A 17,235-nucleotide genomic window follows, 5' to 3' on the forward strand; every position below is an offset into this window, starting at 1 on the left:
AAGCAATTGATTTTATAAAAAGATTGGAATTATGAAACTAAAAAAAATATAACAGAAGTAAAAATCTACATAGAAAGGCTCAATAGTAGAGTAGAAATGAGAGAAGAGAAATCAGTGACTTTAAGTACAGAACAATAGAAATCACAAGATGAACAACAGAGAGAAAAAATAGACTGGGAAAAAATGAGCCTGAGGGATCTGTGAGACCACAACAGAGGAATCATCATTTATATCATTACACTCCAAGAAAAAAAAAGTAGAAAAAAGTGGCTGAAAAGCTGTTTAAAAAAAGTATTGACTAAAAAAGTTGTAAATTTGGTAAAAGACACAAATCTACAATTCCAAAGACTTGAGTGAATGCTAAAAAGAATAAACACACACACAAAAAAATCTATGTTAAAGATATACCAAAGTAAAAACTTTGAAAACTAAAACCAAGAAAAAATCTTGCAGCAGTTGGAGGGAGATAACATGGCACTTATCCAGAATACCAATGCAAATGATAATGGATTTCTAATTTGAAGTAATGGAAACTAGAAAGAAGTGGCACAATTCGTTTCAAGTGCTAGAAGAAAAGAACTGTCAAATGCAAATTCTATATTCCATAAATTTATCCTTTAGGAATGAAAGAGAACTAAAAATATTCTCAGAGGAAGAAGAGCTAAAAAAAAATATTACTAGCAGACGTCGTTTTTAAGAATTCAGTTTAACTCAATATATAAAAATATAATTTCAACATGTAATAAGTATTAAAATATTACAAAGAAATAAATTACTTACTCTGAAGATTGCCTGAACAGATTTTTTTCCAAAGGAAGGAATTGGTAAAGAAAGGAATAATGGAGCATCAGAAAGGAAGAAGGAATAATGGAAAGAGCATAAATATGGGTACATTAAAAAAAAAACTTTCTTTCCTCATGAATTTTAAAACCAATTTGATGATTGTAACAAAAATTATAGCACCATTTGATTACTATGACAAAGCTATTTTAAAACAAAGTAGAGAAAGGAACCTTAATGGGGCTTCCACACTTTACTCAAAGTGGTAAAATGTTAAAATTATTAGACAGTGTAATTCATAGGTAGATAGATTGGTAGGTTGGTAGTAATACCCAGAATAATCACTACCAAAAATATACAAAGAGATACACTCAAAAACAACATAAATAAATCAAGATATTTACCTTCTTTTCTAATTGATGAAATCTTTCTTTTTCTTCAGAGGTGTGCTTTCCTAACTTCACCTGTGCTTTACTAATTTCCAATCAGAACCCATAACTTCTTCTGTATACATAATTTATACCAGTGGCATAAAAATTACCACATATTATAATCAGCTGTCTAGTTATGTATTCCCCATAGTATTCAGTAAGTTATTTTGTCTCAGATTTGTCTTTGTATGTATGTTTGTATGTATGTATGTATGTTTATCTATCCAGGATCTGGGTTTACCTGGGATTGTCTCTACTTTTAAAATTTCCTCCACAGAAGAGGTCATAGTGATGGACATAGAAACTAAGACAAACATAGAGATAGATACTCCTTACATTTATATAGCAATTTCACTAATCTTAAACTTCCTCTGTCTCTACTGAGGTCATTTATTACTAGACAGTTATTGTACAGAGTAATTAAATATTAAGGCTCTGAGACTAGACCTGGTTTAGAGTCCTGGCCTGTCATTTAAAAGTTATGTGCTTGATAAAAGTTCTTATAACCCTTCTAATCTTAATGTTTTTTCATCTATAAAATGAGAATCACCATTTCATGAGTGTTGTGAATGCTAAGCTTATGCATGAAAAACATTTAGCATGGTACCGGACATAACAGTCTGCCTAACAAATGGTAGCCATTTCCAAATCGTTATAACCCTTTCAGTAATTATACTTATTAGAAGACCAGAAACAATTTTTAAAGAAGCAGATATTGGGAAATAATAGCATATCAATAATTTTTTTTGCATACTAATAAATTTAGTTTCAACATTTTTTTTCTAATTTCAATATTCAGGTTCTAATAATACTGAAATACATATAATGAACTTAATATGATTTCAATGAAAATAATGTTTTTTACATGTTGTTAATATGTAGGGGTCTCTGGTAAGCTTACTAACAATTGAATTCACTAAATTAAGTGAATAAAAAGAAAGCACAAATTTTCTCAGTTTTGAATTTTGAACCTGAATGAATAAACTATAATGTAAGACTCATTTATAAAGTTTTGTTTGTTTTGTTTATTATAGAAAGTTGCCAAACTGACTTGACAAAGAAAAGACAAAACTTAGTGCGACTAACAGGTTGCATTTATTATTTTCTCTAAAGTATCTTAAAAGTAGAATATATTGTATGACTTTGTTAAAAAATAATTCTTTACACAATATTGGTCGGTTAGTGGCAAACACAGTTTACAAGTAAGAGATATAACTTTCAAACTAAAATCAGTTTGTGGTCTTTATGGAATTTACAGAAGCAAGTTAAGATTAGGTTAAATATTGGAAGCAGTATCTGCATTAAAGCACTTCCAAGGCACAGAAAACTGATAAGCTTAGATAAAGCACCAGGTCAACAGGTTACCAAGTTAACGCTGATCTCTTATGGTCCCCATCACATTCCTGATGGAGAGCGGGAAGAGAGAGGGAAGAAGCACATAGGAAAACACAGAACCCTGAAGTGATATTTGCCTAGGGGGATAGGTTCCCCAAAGGCATCTTGGTCAGATTAATACATTTCTGAGGAGCAAAGATAGTTAGATCATAATAGTTAAGGCTCAAGATCATGCATTCATAATAAAATACAATTGATATTTGAATGGCATTGAATGTCCTACAACATATTGAAAACTTGCCATTTAAGCTTACAGTATAGATTATTTTCGTTTTGAATCCTTTAGGGTTTTATAGGCACATTGATAGCAAATTTTATACAAAATGAATAAATTTCAGGATCTCAAACTTAGTGGATGTGACTGCATTTTTATGATGATATCAAAAAACAATTTTGTGCCTATCTTTTCAAAATAATTTTAATACCTAAAATTAAAGTGTTTCAGACATAAAACATTTTACAAAGTAGTTATGTACGTGATGGGACAGAAACAACAAAGAACTTGGAATGATGAATGAATAAGTGTAACCTAACTTGCATACATTAATGTTATAAAATCCCACCAATAGCAAACTTACACTTTGATCTTCTAATTCAGAGTTCTCACAGTTTCTTTGATCATTTTCTCTCTCTAAATTATAGAGAGAACCATAAAATACAGCAAAACGTACTTCAAATTGGTCAGTTTCCCAATGAAATTGGCCAGTTTCCCAGGATCAAGACACTGTGGAAATCCCTAGACACAATGGTAGCCCTTGACTCTTGTAATTCATTTTATTATATGCATTTGCCAGATCTTATATTCTCAATGTTACATTATGGATAACTAGCAAAATACATCAGGCCTATGATAGTGTAAGACTTGAGTCTATTAGCATAGCCTATTATATCATTTTAATAAATGTACACTTTAAAAAAATGTGTTTCCCTTTATTTTTCTTCTTCTAAGAATCATTCTGTTGAAGAGCAGAGCTTAGGTGGAACTAGCCAGAGATGAGAAACCAGGAATCCAAGAACAATGAAAAACATGAATCCCCCTTCCTCATACCAAAAAGAAAAAGAAAACAACAAAAGATCAATCAATCTTTTTCAAATGTGGTTTGATTCAGCCCAAGGTCTTTGTGATTGATCTTAAAGGCACTTTCTAAGAACTGCCCTTCCTCTTTCCCCAATGGGCATCTGTGTAGCTGAGTTCATGATTTAATGGCTTGTAGCACTGAACTGTTTTTAAACACTATCCTACATTAAGAAAGAGGGGACTTAAATCCCATCAAATTAAATATACATAAAATATATAAGACCCTTTTGCTACTAATCTCTGCCACCTCCTCCCCAATCTCCAGAGGAAGCACACACTATGCAAATCATATATAGAACCCACACATCGGGTTATCAAATAGGGCATTTAAACCACTTTAAGTCACTATAGTGACTTAAAGTGTTATCTTGGTTACATTGAATACAGAGGGGTAAAACGGTGAATTTAATATAAAAATCTTGTGAAAACAAGCTTAACTTCCATGAGTTGTAAACAATTGATGATTAAGTGAAATCTTTACTATCTCTAATCTTTGCTTTTATTTCTGTCTTAAACTTTTAACATTTTTGAGCTATGTAAAGAAGGTGAAAAGGTGGTAGATGGAACTAGATCTGGCTTTGAATAGTTGATTTTCCTAAGCTTTCTCAAATTGGGCATCTTCTTTGGTTGCTTGAGCTTCCCTGTCATCATCTATCATATGGATATCTGATGTTTTTTTGTCACTCTGCCTCAAACGGTAACTTTTATAAGCACGCTGGATGATGGTTGCCGAGACCGCCTCTTGTTTTCGTTTCAGGGTTGTTGTAATGGGCTCATATGTGATCTTAAAAGGGTTAGCTAAAATAAACCCCGATTCCATCTCTGAAAGAAGTTTCTCCATCCTCACATCTTTACCCACAACTCGCTTTGTGAAAGCAAGTAAGATGTCCAGGCAATGAATTCTGTCCCCAACAGCCATTGGAAGATCCATGGCCACTAGCTGGCCCTTGTTTGGTTTTGCCATGAAAAGAGGAGCATCCAGAGCAGCTGCAAAATCTGAGAGCTTGCTAGAATCTATGTACTGGGTCCCCTCAGGGTCAAACCTCTTCCATACCTGAAAGAATTTCCTAAAATCATCTTCACTCAAGGTCTTGGTTCTTTTTTTAGAACCAATATTTACAAACTCCATAATAAGAGCAATGTACATGTTGACAATGATCAGCCATGCTAGGAGGATGTAGCTGACAAAATAAATAATTCCGACAATGGGATTACCACAATCTCCTCTCACCTGGGTCCCAGGGTTAATTTTATCGGGATCACAGTCAGACCATTTACTGTTAAAAATTGCATTGAGCATCCCATCCCAACCAGCAAATATTGTAACCTGGAAAAGACAGAGCATGCTGCTGCCAAAGGTTTCAAAGTTGGACACATCGTTAATCCCAGCTTCCTTTTTAACATAGGCAAAATTGTACATTCCGAAGATGGCGTAGATGAACATGACCAGGAAGATGAGAAGGCTGATGTTCAGCAGCGTGGGGAGGAAGAGCACCAAAGGGAGCAGCAGCTCCTGGAACACCTTTGGTCCTTTCCCAGGACGCAGGAAGTGGACGATCCGGGAGAGAACTATCAGTTGCAGGAAGGAAGGAGATACAAAGTAGTATTCTCCTAGCAGAGGCAGAAGTAGCCCTTGATGTTGGGAAAGATAAAGCAAGCAATCAAATTACTTACATTTCATGGTACTTGGAGGAATATACATTTATTTTACACTTCACCTTTTTCTATAAGTGAAGATCATTTTATTCATCCTCCCGATATAGCATTTAGCACACATTGAAAGTTTGGGTTAGCGTTAGCCAAATAATAGCTGTGGCAATGCTCAGAGTATCTAGTAAAGTTTGGAGGAGAATTCTTTGCATCATCACCTTAAGAGTATTATGTCTCAAATACCTCTAGAATAACAGAGGGCATGAATCTATAACATAGGACAGTAGTCATTATTTTCTGATTGTAGTTGAATCAAGAAGTTTAACTTGATGCAACCTTAATTGGATACTTAATAAAGGTGTTGCACAAATATGCAAAGATGATTAATGTGGCTCTGGAATTTATAGATGATTAATGTGGCTCAAAAATTCTGGAATTTATAGAGGAAGACATTTAAACTAATTATAATGCAAAGCAGAGCAATCTGGTTGGTAAATATAATTACAAAAATTTTTTTATTGAATTTATTGGGGTGACGTTGGCTAACAAAATTATACAGGTTTCAGGTGGACAATTCCACAGCACATCATCTGTACACTGTATCCAGTGACTCACAGGTTATAACTTAATTTATTTATTTCATAAACAGTATTTGAGCTCATGGGAGCTTTCCATGTGAACTGATTATCTGGGTCTTTGCCTGGAACCATTGTTTTGCAGTAGAGGGAACTATGAAAGTGAAGACAGAACTATAAAACAAGGTGAAATTATAACTGTCATAAAAAGCATGAGGATGATCTCTGGAAGTACTGGAGGGGATGTGGTTCATTTTGAGTTGAAAAAGTGAAGGAGAGGAGAATCACTAGTCTCTGGAGTAAAACTAGTGAGCTAGAGAAGCGTTTTTCAACCGCTGTTCCGCGGCACATGTTGCCTGGTGTGCCGTAGATGCAGACAAGACAAGAATTTTATAATTTTTCACTATTTTGTTTACTTAATATTTCATAATAAAGTAATTATAAAATACTTTCTTTGTGTTTATTTGATTCCTATTCAAGAGAATTACTTTATATATAGTCAATATAGGCACAGAGTTAAATTTTTTAACATTTTCTAATGGTGATGTGCCTCGTGATTTTTTTCATGAAACAAGTGTGCCTTTGCCCAAAAAAGGTTGAAAAACACTGAGCTAGAGCATTAAATTCTACTGTTGTGAAAACTGTAAGTAGTTTTAGAGATTAGAGGAAAGGGAAAATAGTGAGCTTGAAAGTTTATATTATGCTAGGATATATAGATATTTAGTGTCATCCTAAAAAAATAATCTAGTTGATATGCTGAAGGGGTAATTAAATATTTACTTTAATACACAACATTAAAGTCTGTGTATTAATTCAAACAGTATTTTTGAATATTTTATATATGTCAGGCATGTATACAAACATTTTTATATAATATGCAAAACTGTAAAGCATTTCTGTTGGAAATAACTGCTTTGCTGAGTAAGAGAAGACATTTACTATAAGAACTTGCTTGAATTAATATTACTACAAGTGAAAATCTGATTACATGAAATCTTACCTATAATAGAGAAAATGACCACTATAAAATCTAAAATGTTCCATCCACTGGTGAAATAGTTACAACGGAAAGCGATGAGCTTCAGCACACATTCTCCAGTGTATAGAATAACGAAAAGTAGCTGAAGCCAGATGACAGCGGTATCCATTTGGCTACTCTGTTCATCACTTTGAATCATAAGGGTTATTGCTTGGAAACAGATAAGAACCATAATGATGATATTAAAAGCTTGACTTGTAACCAAGTCAAAGACGAATCTCTGGAACTTGTTCTGTGAGTGAACAAAAAGGTGTAATACTCATATTAACAGGATATCTATACATACACATAGTCTTTAGGTTTATATCTTTCCTCCCAGCATAAATAGGAGAGAAAGTCAGGGCCTAAGTTTTTATCAAACTAGAATTATAGCACACAAAGCAAATAGGACCATCAAAAGCTTTGCCAAGAAACACAGTTAGAAAAATTTTTGTCAAAAGCATTTGTTAAGAATTTTAAAAACATGTTTATTTTAAAGATGAATATATCAAGGAAAATTTTTAAGAAACTTTTAAAAATCTAAGTGTTTTCTTACTCTTGGGTGAGGTATTGTTTTTTGAGATTCCTCATACATCAGTTTCTTCAGTGCTAGATATTGTTTCTCTTGTTTTGTTGTTAAAAAGATATTGGAGCCTCCCTGGTAAAGAAATGAAAGAAAAATATATTAAAATCAGATTGAATCCAAATTTAATTTTATATTAATATTCATTTTGGAAACCTTGGTAATGATTAATTTAATGTTTAAATTAAAGAAAGGCTTAACTGCAATGAAATAAATCATGTTTGAACACGTCTGATTTTCTGCACAAAAATCCATATAAAACATATATGGAATACCGTATTTTCTGGCGTATAAGATGACCCCCTAATTTTACAGTTAAAACATAGGTTTAGGCCTATATTCGCTGTATAAGACTACCCCCCACTTCTGAGGCAACACCAGTTCTTTTTTTAATAGACCGCCTCTCTGACTCTGGCCAATCTGAGCAGGCTTTTTATGCATGCAAATTAAACTTGTTCTGTACACAAAGCTACACTGTGTTCTAGTAAAAAGCCTGCTCAGATTGGCCAGAGTCAGAGAGGCGGTCTATTAAAAAAGAACTGTTGTTGCCTCGGAAGTGGGGGGTAGTCTTATACAGCGAATATAGGTCTAAACCTATGTTTTAACTGTAAAATTAGGGGGTCGTCTTATACGCCGGAAAATACGTTACATATTGGTAGTGATTGATTTTAGTTATCTTTTGGGGCACCTTCCTATGGGTGGTCAGCCTATTTTAAATTTTCAGTTTACTGAGCTACCTCTTGTTAGACCAAGGCAAAGGGGAAAGGGAATCTCTAGAAAGGCTTATCTTTCTAGAAATTTGACTATGGACCTCTCTAATCCCATCTGATTAGTAGAGATTCAGAGTTGTTTTTTTACCAGAATCTGCACATAGCTAAACTTTGCTGACATGGCTTATACTTTTAAAATTAAACGATTCTTTTCTTTGCTTGGTTAGAAGGCTTTCCTCATCCAATAAAAAGTATGTCCCAGTGGTTAGAATAAGTAGACGTAGATGAATTCTGAAACCTTGGCAATTTGTGGAAGCATTTACATGAAAATGGCACCAAAAAAGTGGTTCCATTCTGACTCTGAATTCTTTCTAATTAAGCACTCCTATTTAAACCAATCCAACTCAAATGTATGACTCTCTCTACTTCTAGCATGAAAGCTACTCTAACTGAGAAGATGTCTATGCTGCTTATGACTCTGAAGACTGAAAATTTCAGAGAGGAAAAGGTGTAGTCTTCACATATTAGCTCAATGCACAATGTTTTTTTAATTTCTTAGCATGCCATTATTTATGAACATACTAGTACATATAGAAACACTTGGAATCTTTACCTTTTAAATTTGTCTATATATATTTGAATATAGAAAACAACGTACAGAATGAACATTTTAGCAATGTTTATCAATATGCAAGAACATCGATCTTTTTTTTAGCTGAGTACCAAATAGAAATGACATTAAGTTGAATCCAAAATCAATCATTTGAAGCAGGACATTCTTATAAATGTGTTTGATATTTATACTTATCTTTATTTTATGCTTGTTGAAATTAGCAAGAATAACACCGACCAACATAGTCAGAGGAAGAAATAATCCAATGATAATAAAACCAATAAAGTAACAATACATATAGACATTTGCTTCAAAATCAGGCTGCATATTCACCTAAAAGTGAAGTTAAAAATAAACAAAATGAGAAAGAGCATACAGGACTTTTAGAGCAGTGAAAATACTCTATATGATATTATAATAATGGATACAAGTCACCACACATTTGTCCAAACCCAAAGAATGTACAAGTGAATCCCAGGGTAAACTATGAACTTTGTTTAATTATGACATGTCAACGTAGATTCATTTTTGGTTAATAATACACACACACACACACACACACACACACACACACACACACACCATTTTGGTGAACAATGAGAAGGTCATGCATGTGTGGAGGAAGGGGGTATATGAAAAATATTTGTACCTCCCTCTCAATTATGTTGTAAGCCTAAAACTGCACTAAAAAGAAATTCTTTAAAAGTAAAAATGTATAAAAAGTGAAAAAAATAAGGAAAATATTGGTACTGACTTTTTAAAACATTAGATATTTAAAATAATTTCTGACAAAAAAAATCCAACAATGCTACTTGAGGTATTTTCCCTCTTTGATCATTGATGAAGGGATGTCATTGCTTTGTTTACTGGATTTTAAAGTTATTATATTGGTTTAATAATTGTTATGAAGTCTGATAATCCTTCAAGTGGGCCTATTGGGCCTCAACCATTGTATATAATCCTGAAAGGACTTCATTGTCCATGAAATACTCAGTCTGAATAGCATTTAACTTTTGTCTAGCATCAGTATTTGCTTTTACACTGTTAATTATTGTTCTTGCTGGTGCCCTGTTCTTAAATTAGAAAAATTACTTTGCTTGAATTATAACAATGGCTTTAGGATTATATGGTACTTACACCAGTAGAGTCAACAGCTGAATTCATAATATCGAGCCATCCATTAAATGTTGCCTGTAAAAAAATGTTTAATTCTTATAGAAATTTTATGCTTCGTGGCAAATTAAAGTAAAACTCAATCTGTTATTAATATAGTAAAACATTTGATTAGTAAGACTGACCACACTTCAATATATTGTGTAACTGAGATTCCTACCATTTTCATTATTACATTTATGTTGTCTGTTAGCAAATATTTAACACTACTTAGCGTAACTGTAGTTGGTACTAAAATATTTTAACATAGTATAAATAGAAAGGCAGAAATATAGGTAGAGAGATAGGTAAATAGTAAATAAATACATGTGCTCAGGTATCATAGTTACTTGTAACTGCCATTACACGTGCTTTTCTATGGGGAAGCCAAGACAAGCATGGTTCACCTCCTCGCATCTGCTAGATGTAGGGTGGCTGAGTAGTCATTCTCCAAGCACTAAGTAGGAATAAAACTGTAGTGACCTGAGATGGACCAAAATTGTGACCCTAGTACATGATCAGTGATGGAAGCAGGTTTGGCCAGTACCTGCCATTTCCCCAGTCAGTCCTGCCTTCATCTCCCCTGCCTTCTCCAAAAAGTACAGGAACTGCTTCACCTTTGTTTTTCCAAATGAACCTATTGTTTATAACATGTATCTATGAACAAATAATAGATAAAATAATTTATTGCCAATTCTATGAACCATCTACATTTTGTCCTTATGTTTACCTACAATGTGGATGCACATGTAAAAGTTAATAAAATCAAAAGCATACTTACTACTTGAAGCAATGAAAGGAAACCATTTCCAACATTATCAAAGTTCAGTTTTGCATTCTCCCATGGCATGGATTCATTGAATAGGAGGCTTGCACATTCAGTCTCATTACTGATTTCATATGTAGGAAATCTTTCTCCACTAGTTGGGTCAATGCATTCATAGAACTTGCCAGCAAATAAGTTTACTCCTATGATGCTATAAGCCAGCCAGATCATAAGGCAGACCAGAAGCACATTCCAAGCAGGTAAAGTTGTTTTCATCAAAGCTCTCACAACCACCTGGCATATAAAAAGCAAACATGTAAACTTTAGGTACGAAATATAAAACTATTTTTATTAAATTTAGAATGCTAATTAATTTAATGTCATATTGAAATAACAAAACACAAAAAAAGGTTATCTTTAAATCATAGACATGCTGGTATTTGAATAACCAAAATAAAAATTTTCAATTAAAAATATACATGAAAAATCCAGATATTCTCAAAATGTATTTAGTAAAAAAATAATCATTAAAAAAACAGCAGAGCTAATTAGTATAAATGCTAGAATAAAGAATTATTTTATTGATTTAACACCTGTGTATCAACTATTGTGTGAGAAATGGGCAAGATAAATGAACCTGTATACATGCATAAGATTATCTAGAAAGCATATGAGGCCCTGGCTGGGTTAGTTAGAGCATCGCCTTTTTTTGTTGTTGTTAATCCTCATCTTAGGATATTTCTCAATTCATCTTTTAGAGAGAGTGGAAGAGAGAGGGAAAGACAGAGAAAAGCATCAATGTGAGAGAAATATACCAATTGGTTGCCTCCTGCATATGCCTTGACCAGGGTCCAAGCTGGGGAGGAGCCTGCAACCAAAATACATGCCCCTGACCAGATTCAAACCAGGGACCCTTTGGTCCGTAGGCTGACTATCTACTGAGCCAACTGGCTAAGGCTAGAGCATCATCTTGATATGCCAAGGTTGATGCCAAGGAGGACACTAAGGCTGACACCAAGGTTGTGAGTTCAATCCTCAATCAAGGCAAATAAAAGAATCAATCAATGAATGCATAAATAAATGGAACAACAAATCAATGTTTCTCTCTCTCCATCTCTTCTCCCCCCCACCTCTCTCCCTCTCTCTCTCTCTCTCTCTCTCTCTCTCTCTCTCTCTCTCTCTCTCTCTCTCTCTCTCTCTCTCTCTCTCTCATAAATAGAAAGCATCTAAAAGGAGAGTAAAACAGGATCAGGCATAATTGTTAGGGATTCTAACCTTCAGGAAGAACAGCCTACCTAGGAGAAAGTAGAGAAGTGGCAGAGAACATAAAAGAAGACCAAGAGATTGTAGATCAGTGAAATCAAGTCAGAAGACTGTTTCAAGAAACACGAATAAGCAGCTAGCCTCACAAATTCACAAATCACTTCACTGAATCACTCTATGTCACTGGTGAGATACTGCAGAGTGGAAAGCTTGGGAAGTGAATTCACTACCTAAACTTGAATGAACAGAAATAGCTTATAATCATTGCCTTCATTTCCTTAACTCCCTTCATTCTTTAATATTACAATCAGCATTGCATTTATTCTTAATCATTCCACTAATGCTGGTATGGCAAATGTAAAAACAGTTTAACATCTAATAGAATATTTTCAGTCTTTGCTATAGAGAGAAACATCAACGTGAAAGAGAAATATCAATGGGTAGCCTCCCTTACTCACTCTGACCAGGGATCAAACTTGCAACCTTTTTGTGCACAGGATGATGCTCAACCAACTGAACTACTCAGTCAGGACAATCTTTGCTATTTCCTTATCTTTTAGTCACCACTTACACTTTGACTCTCATCCCTCAAAATCATTTATTTTTCCTTTTTTCTGAGTCACCATTGATTTTCTTTTCTACTAGTCTAACCTTTCCTTCCCTCAGTCATTACTGGATACATATACATTTGCCTGTACTTTCTTGCTTATATTCCTTAGTTTTCTGGGCTTGAATTAATATCTTGACTTTTAATTATGGTATCAAAAAGACTTTATTTCTAAAACTAAGTCAGAAATCCTTTGTTGACACTTTAGGTATTTTGATAGGTCCACTGATGTCTCTGATGAAAAAATGCCATGCCAATTACATATAATTGCACATATGTAAAAATGAAAGCCATGGATATGGTTGACCCAAATATTTCAACAGGGGGAGAAGACCCAAAATTCATTCAATACATAAAATATTAATTTTATAATCATGTAGCTTCCTTATATAATCAATGATACATCTTCAGAGAACATTCAACTACAAAATTTCCAGAAGTTTCAATGAAGCTTAAGATCTAGAACTGACCTTGATCTAAGAATGGCTACTACTAGTATATACCTGTCCTTGAATTGTCCATGGCTACAATCTCACTGCCATTCTAGTGAATGTTTGGCATAAAATAGTAGAGTGCTTGATTTACAACAAGCATGGGAAGCTTTCCTGGGAAATATCTTTCTACTTTTCTCTAAATTAGATGCAGACAATTTGCTAATAGAAGCATCTTCATCCTGTATATCTAAATTTATTAGAGAAAAAAACCCTGGTATTATCCCATAACATTTTTTTTACAGTAACAAAAAGTTTATTTTAGTTACATTAATTAACATCTCTCTGTGTGTTTCCCAGCTTCATGGAGGTATAATAGACAAATAAAAGTTGTATATATTTAAGGCAGGGGTCCTCAAACTTTTTAAAGTGGGGGCCAATCACGGTCCCTCAGAGAGCTGGAGGGCTGGACTATATGAACTACTAATTCCTACTGTAACACCTTGGCTGTGCTCACTGCCCAAAAAACCTGGCGGGCCGGATCAGACTCCTCTGCGGGCCACATGTGGCCCGCGGGCCGTAGTTTGAAGACCCCTGATTTAAGGTGTACAAAGTCATGATTTGGTATATGTATACATTATAAAATGATTCCACAATCAAGCTAATTAACTATTTACATCTAGTTCTTTTTTGTTTGTGGTGTTGGTGGTAAAAACACTTCAGGTCTACTCTTGGAAAATTTTAAGTATACAGTATAATATTATCAACTGTATATATCTCCATGCTATACATGAAATCCCAGGCCTTATTCATCTTATAAATGAAAGTTTGTGCCATTGACCAATATCTCCCTTCTGTAATTCCCACCCCACAGTAATTTGGGTTAACAGGTCATGTGTAGTTTACAGCCCTAGCATATTCTATAAAAATTTTCTATGGCTATGTTTATGGTGGAAACTTGGTTGTCTTGTTATTTTAACCTTTTCAACCACATTTTACTTTTCAGCTTATTTTCCTCCTTATTTTGGTTTAAAAGCAAGCCATTGGGGCTGATACCATCTTGTGGGCCTCTATAATGCTGTTAAACATATTTCATAAGTTAACCAGGGACATGAATAGTTGTATTAGTTATTATTTAATTATTAATGATAATCCCATAATTCTTTTTTGCATATTCCTAGAAACTGAAAAAAAAACTTATTGCAATAATACAAAGCCTAACTTCAGAAGAATTAACTAGGTGACTTACATGAAATGAATACCAAATACTACAAAACTCAAAGGGATTTTCTTCAAGTTTAACAGGAGACAATGATAGTTCCTCTTCAAAGGCAACTTGAGCCTATGTCTAAAATTCAATTCTCAAGTCCCTAAGTCATAACCTGTATTTTACTAAAAACTGTGTAGCTGTATGTTTTTAAGGATCAGTTTGCATAGACATTTTTTTCTAGCCTCAGTTCATAATAAACAATGAAAACATTTCTAAGAAATATTTCTAGATAGTAGGAAATCATATATAAACTTGCAGAAATACACAGAAAAACTCTGATCTTTAGTAACATGGGAATGGCAATTGTTCTGATAAAATAAGTGGCAGATACTATAAAGAGTATGTTATGAAATTTCAGTCTCCAAACACAGAGGGTCTCAGAATAACGAAGTAACTGCAGGGCTGAAGGCAAGTGAGCCAGTCCTGCCTGGAATGTTTCCATGTTGTACATCAGCTCCTCACACCCCTCAAAGATGGGAGGCAGTCTTCTAGTCATCTTCCTGGTAAAACCAAAAGATCTTATTCTTTTTTAAAAAAAATATATATTTTATTGATTTTTTTTTTTTTTTTTTTTTTTTTTTTTTTTTTTTTTTTTTTTTTTTACAGAGAGGAAAGGAGAGAGATAGAGTTAGAAACCGATGAGAGAGAAACATTGATCAGGTGCCTCTTGCACACCCCCTACTGGGGATGTGCCTGCAACCAAGGTACATGCCCTTGAGCGGAATTGAACCTGGGACCTTTCAGTCTGCAGGCTGACGCTCTATCCACTGAGCCAAACCGGTTTTGGCACAAGAATCATTCTTGAATTGTCAACATAATAGTTCTCAAATTCAAAATGTTCCAGCTCTTCAACTACAGCTCAGACCCCAGTACATGTTGTGTGACTTCTGGCTCTCCTCTCCCGAGAAGAGGGAAATGCTCCTCCATGAACCCAGGGATCTACAGCTTCCTATGGTCAACTTCTCTGTGCTGTCCAGCTCCTCGCCCTTCTCGGGGTCCCGGCTCCACAGGGCTGCGTGCTGGCGCTGATCCAGACAGCAGAGTGACACCAGGCCCCTACTCTCTGCACCATCATCTGGGGCACAGTGCCCCCATCTGGGGTGTCTGGGGCAAGGAGGACAAGGAAGAGGATGGGAGGACTGGGAGGGAGCCAAGTCCCATGAGCAAGTGTCTGTCAGGAGGCATCACCCTGTCTGCTCCTGCAGCAGCAGCGGACCCCTTTCCTGTGGGACCAAATGCTGGGGGACCCTAAGGTGCAAGGTGGACCCCTGCTCTCCGCTGCTGGCCTCTGGATTCCAGAGGCTCTGCCTGGGAGCAGCACAGGTTGGGCATCTGATCCAGAAAGTGTTGGTTCACAGCCTTTGGAGTTTTCCCAGGTTGAATTAAAACCTGTTTCCCTCACACAAGTTTATTTGACAAGCAAGGGCAGTTTGGAACAAGGCTTGTAGATTTCTGCTGAAAATATTTTATCTCAACTATTAGGGTTTTTGTTTTTTGTGTTTTACTTTTGCTTATTTTTTATTAGTTTTCATCTTAGGAACAACAAACAACTAAAATCCTAGTAAGCACAGCTAATATACCAGTACTCTTCTTCTATACTTTTAGTAGAATATAGGATTTTTGTATTAATATTGTTAAAGATACAAATGAGGAGATTACAAAGCTTGTACCTCTGTGGAAATTCAGTAATTTTACATTAAAAGTTATAGAGTAGTTTAGGAACATTTCTCTTACCTTCATCCTTTCAAATTGAGACAGAACTCTAAGTGCCCGAAGGAATTTAATGGACATAAGTAGTTTTTGTTCCTGAGATTTGCCTATTAAGTTCAGACAAAATACCTAGATATGTGAAAAATAAATAATTAATAGGATTTACTGTTAACTTTAAAAAAAACAATCTATAAAATAAACTCGTTTATTACAAAAAGATACATAGTCAAAGCCTACCAAGAAATATGCAAAAGCTTTACTATATATTTCAATCCATCTTAAGAATGACTTATAGAAAGGTATAAGAATATCATTTTGTGTTAAAATCACTTAAATGATTTTAAGATATCTTCTGATAATAATACATGTTACTAAAATAAATAATATACATTGTTTATTATTTGTTATAATTTATTTTTATTATATTCTTTATTATAATTAAGGATTAATAGTTATATCCATTTTATAGTTTATAATTAGATTAAAAATCAGTTTCATGATTATTTCAATATAATTATAGTATACAATTTATTTGCTAAAACAAAATTGAATATATTTACATATTCATCTGTATAAAAATATAGTTAAGACAATATACAGAATTAGATTTTGGAGGAAAGGCATCAAGAAAAATATACGTATTGTTAAGTACAAAGAATAGAAATATGGTAAGGTTATTTTTCAAAGTAAACATATTTGCATAAAAATGATTAGAGATTAATAAATGTTAATAGAGATTGAGCAAGGTGGAAGAGTTATGATTAACTTTTATTGTGCCTTCATATTTTCTGTAATTACAAGGCAACATAAATGAAAAATGTGTAGCTTCAGATTGGAAGCTATTGCAGTGATCCAAATGAGGATTTTTGGTTACTTGGTACTGGTGAAGGGAATGATATGTATCTCATAAATATAATTTAAAAGTTGAGCAAATAGAATTTAATTATTTTAGGATGCTGATAATTTCAAAATACTAAGCAATAAGCCTAGTTTGTTAACAGTGGGTACGTAGGTGACTGTTAGAATAATCAAGAAATGAAGTGCTGAATTTTAAGGTTTAGAATGAGAAGAAAAGGATAAATATTAAACATTACAAATGAATAAATATGGAATGTTGGTGACTACAAATGTATATATAGAGATAAAGGAAGATACAAGTAAATGGAACAGTAAAAGAGTAAGAGTAAAGAAGCAACAGCAAAT

General features: G+C 34.0%; 1 protein-coding gene across 1 annotated transcript in view; it reads right to left on the bottom strand.

Moving 5' to 3' along the window:
• Nucleotides 1-2,287: 2,287 nt before the first annotated feature.
• Nucleotides 2,288-17,235, bottom strand: part of SCN7A (sodium voltage-gated channel alpha subunit 7) — a 73,157-nt gene continuing 58,209 nt past the window's right edge. The window contains exons 19-25 of the mRNA XM_084891587.1: nt 16,057-16,161; nt 10,767-11,045; nt 9,971-10,024; nt 9,029-9,166; nt 7,484-7,588; nt 6,910-7,180; nt 2,288-5,316 (exon numbers count right to left, since the gene is read on the bottom strand). Coding sequence (XP_084747713.1) covers nt 4,280-5,316; nt 6,910-7,180; nt 7,484-7,588; nt 9,029-9,166; nt 9,971-10,024; nt 10,767-11,045; nt 16,057-16,161 — 1,989 coding nt within the window. The 3' untranslated portion in view covers nt 2,288-4,279. The remainder of the gene's footprint in view (nt 5,317-6,909; nt 7,181-7,483; nt 7,589-9,028; nt 9,167-9,970; nt 10,025-10,766; nt 11,046-16,056; nt 16,162-17,235) is intronic.

This window comes from Pipistrellus hanaki, assembly GCF_964339955.1.
Source record: "Pipistrellus hanaki genome assembly, chromosome: 8".
NCBI lineage: Eukaryota > Metazoa > Chordata > Mammalia > Chiroptera > Vespertilionidae > Pipistrellus > Pipistrellus hanaki.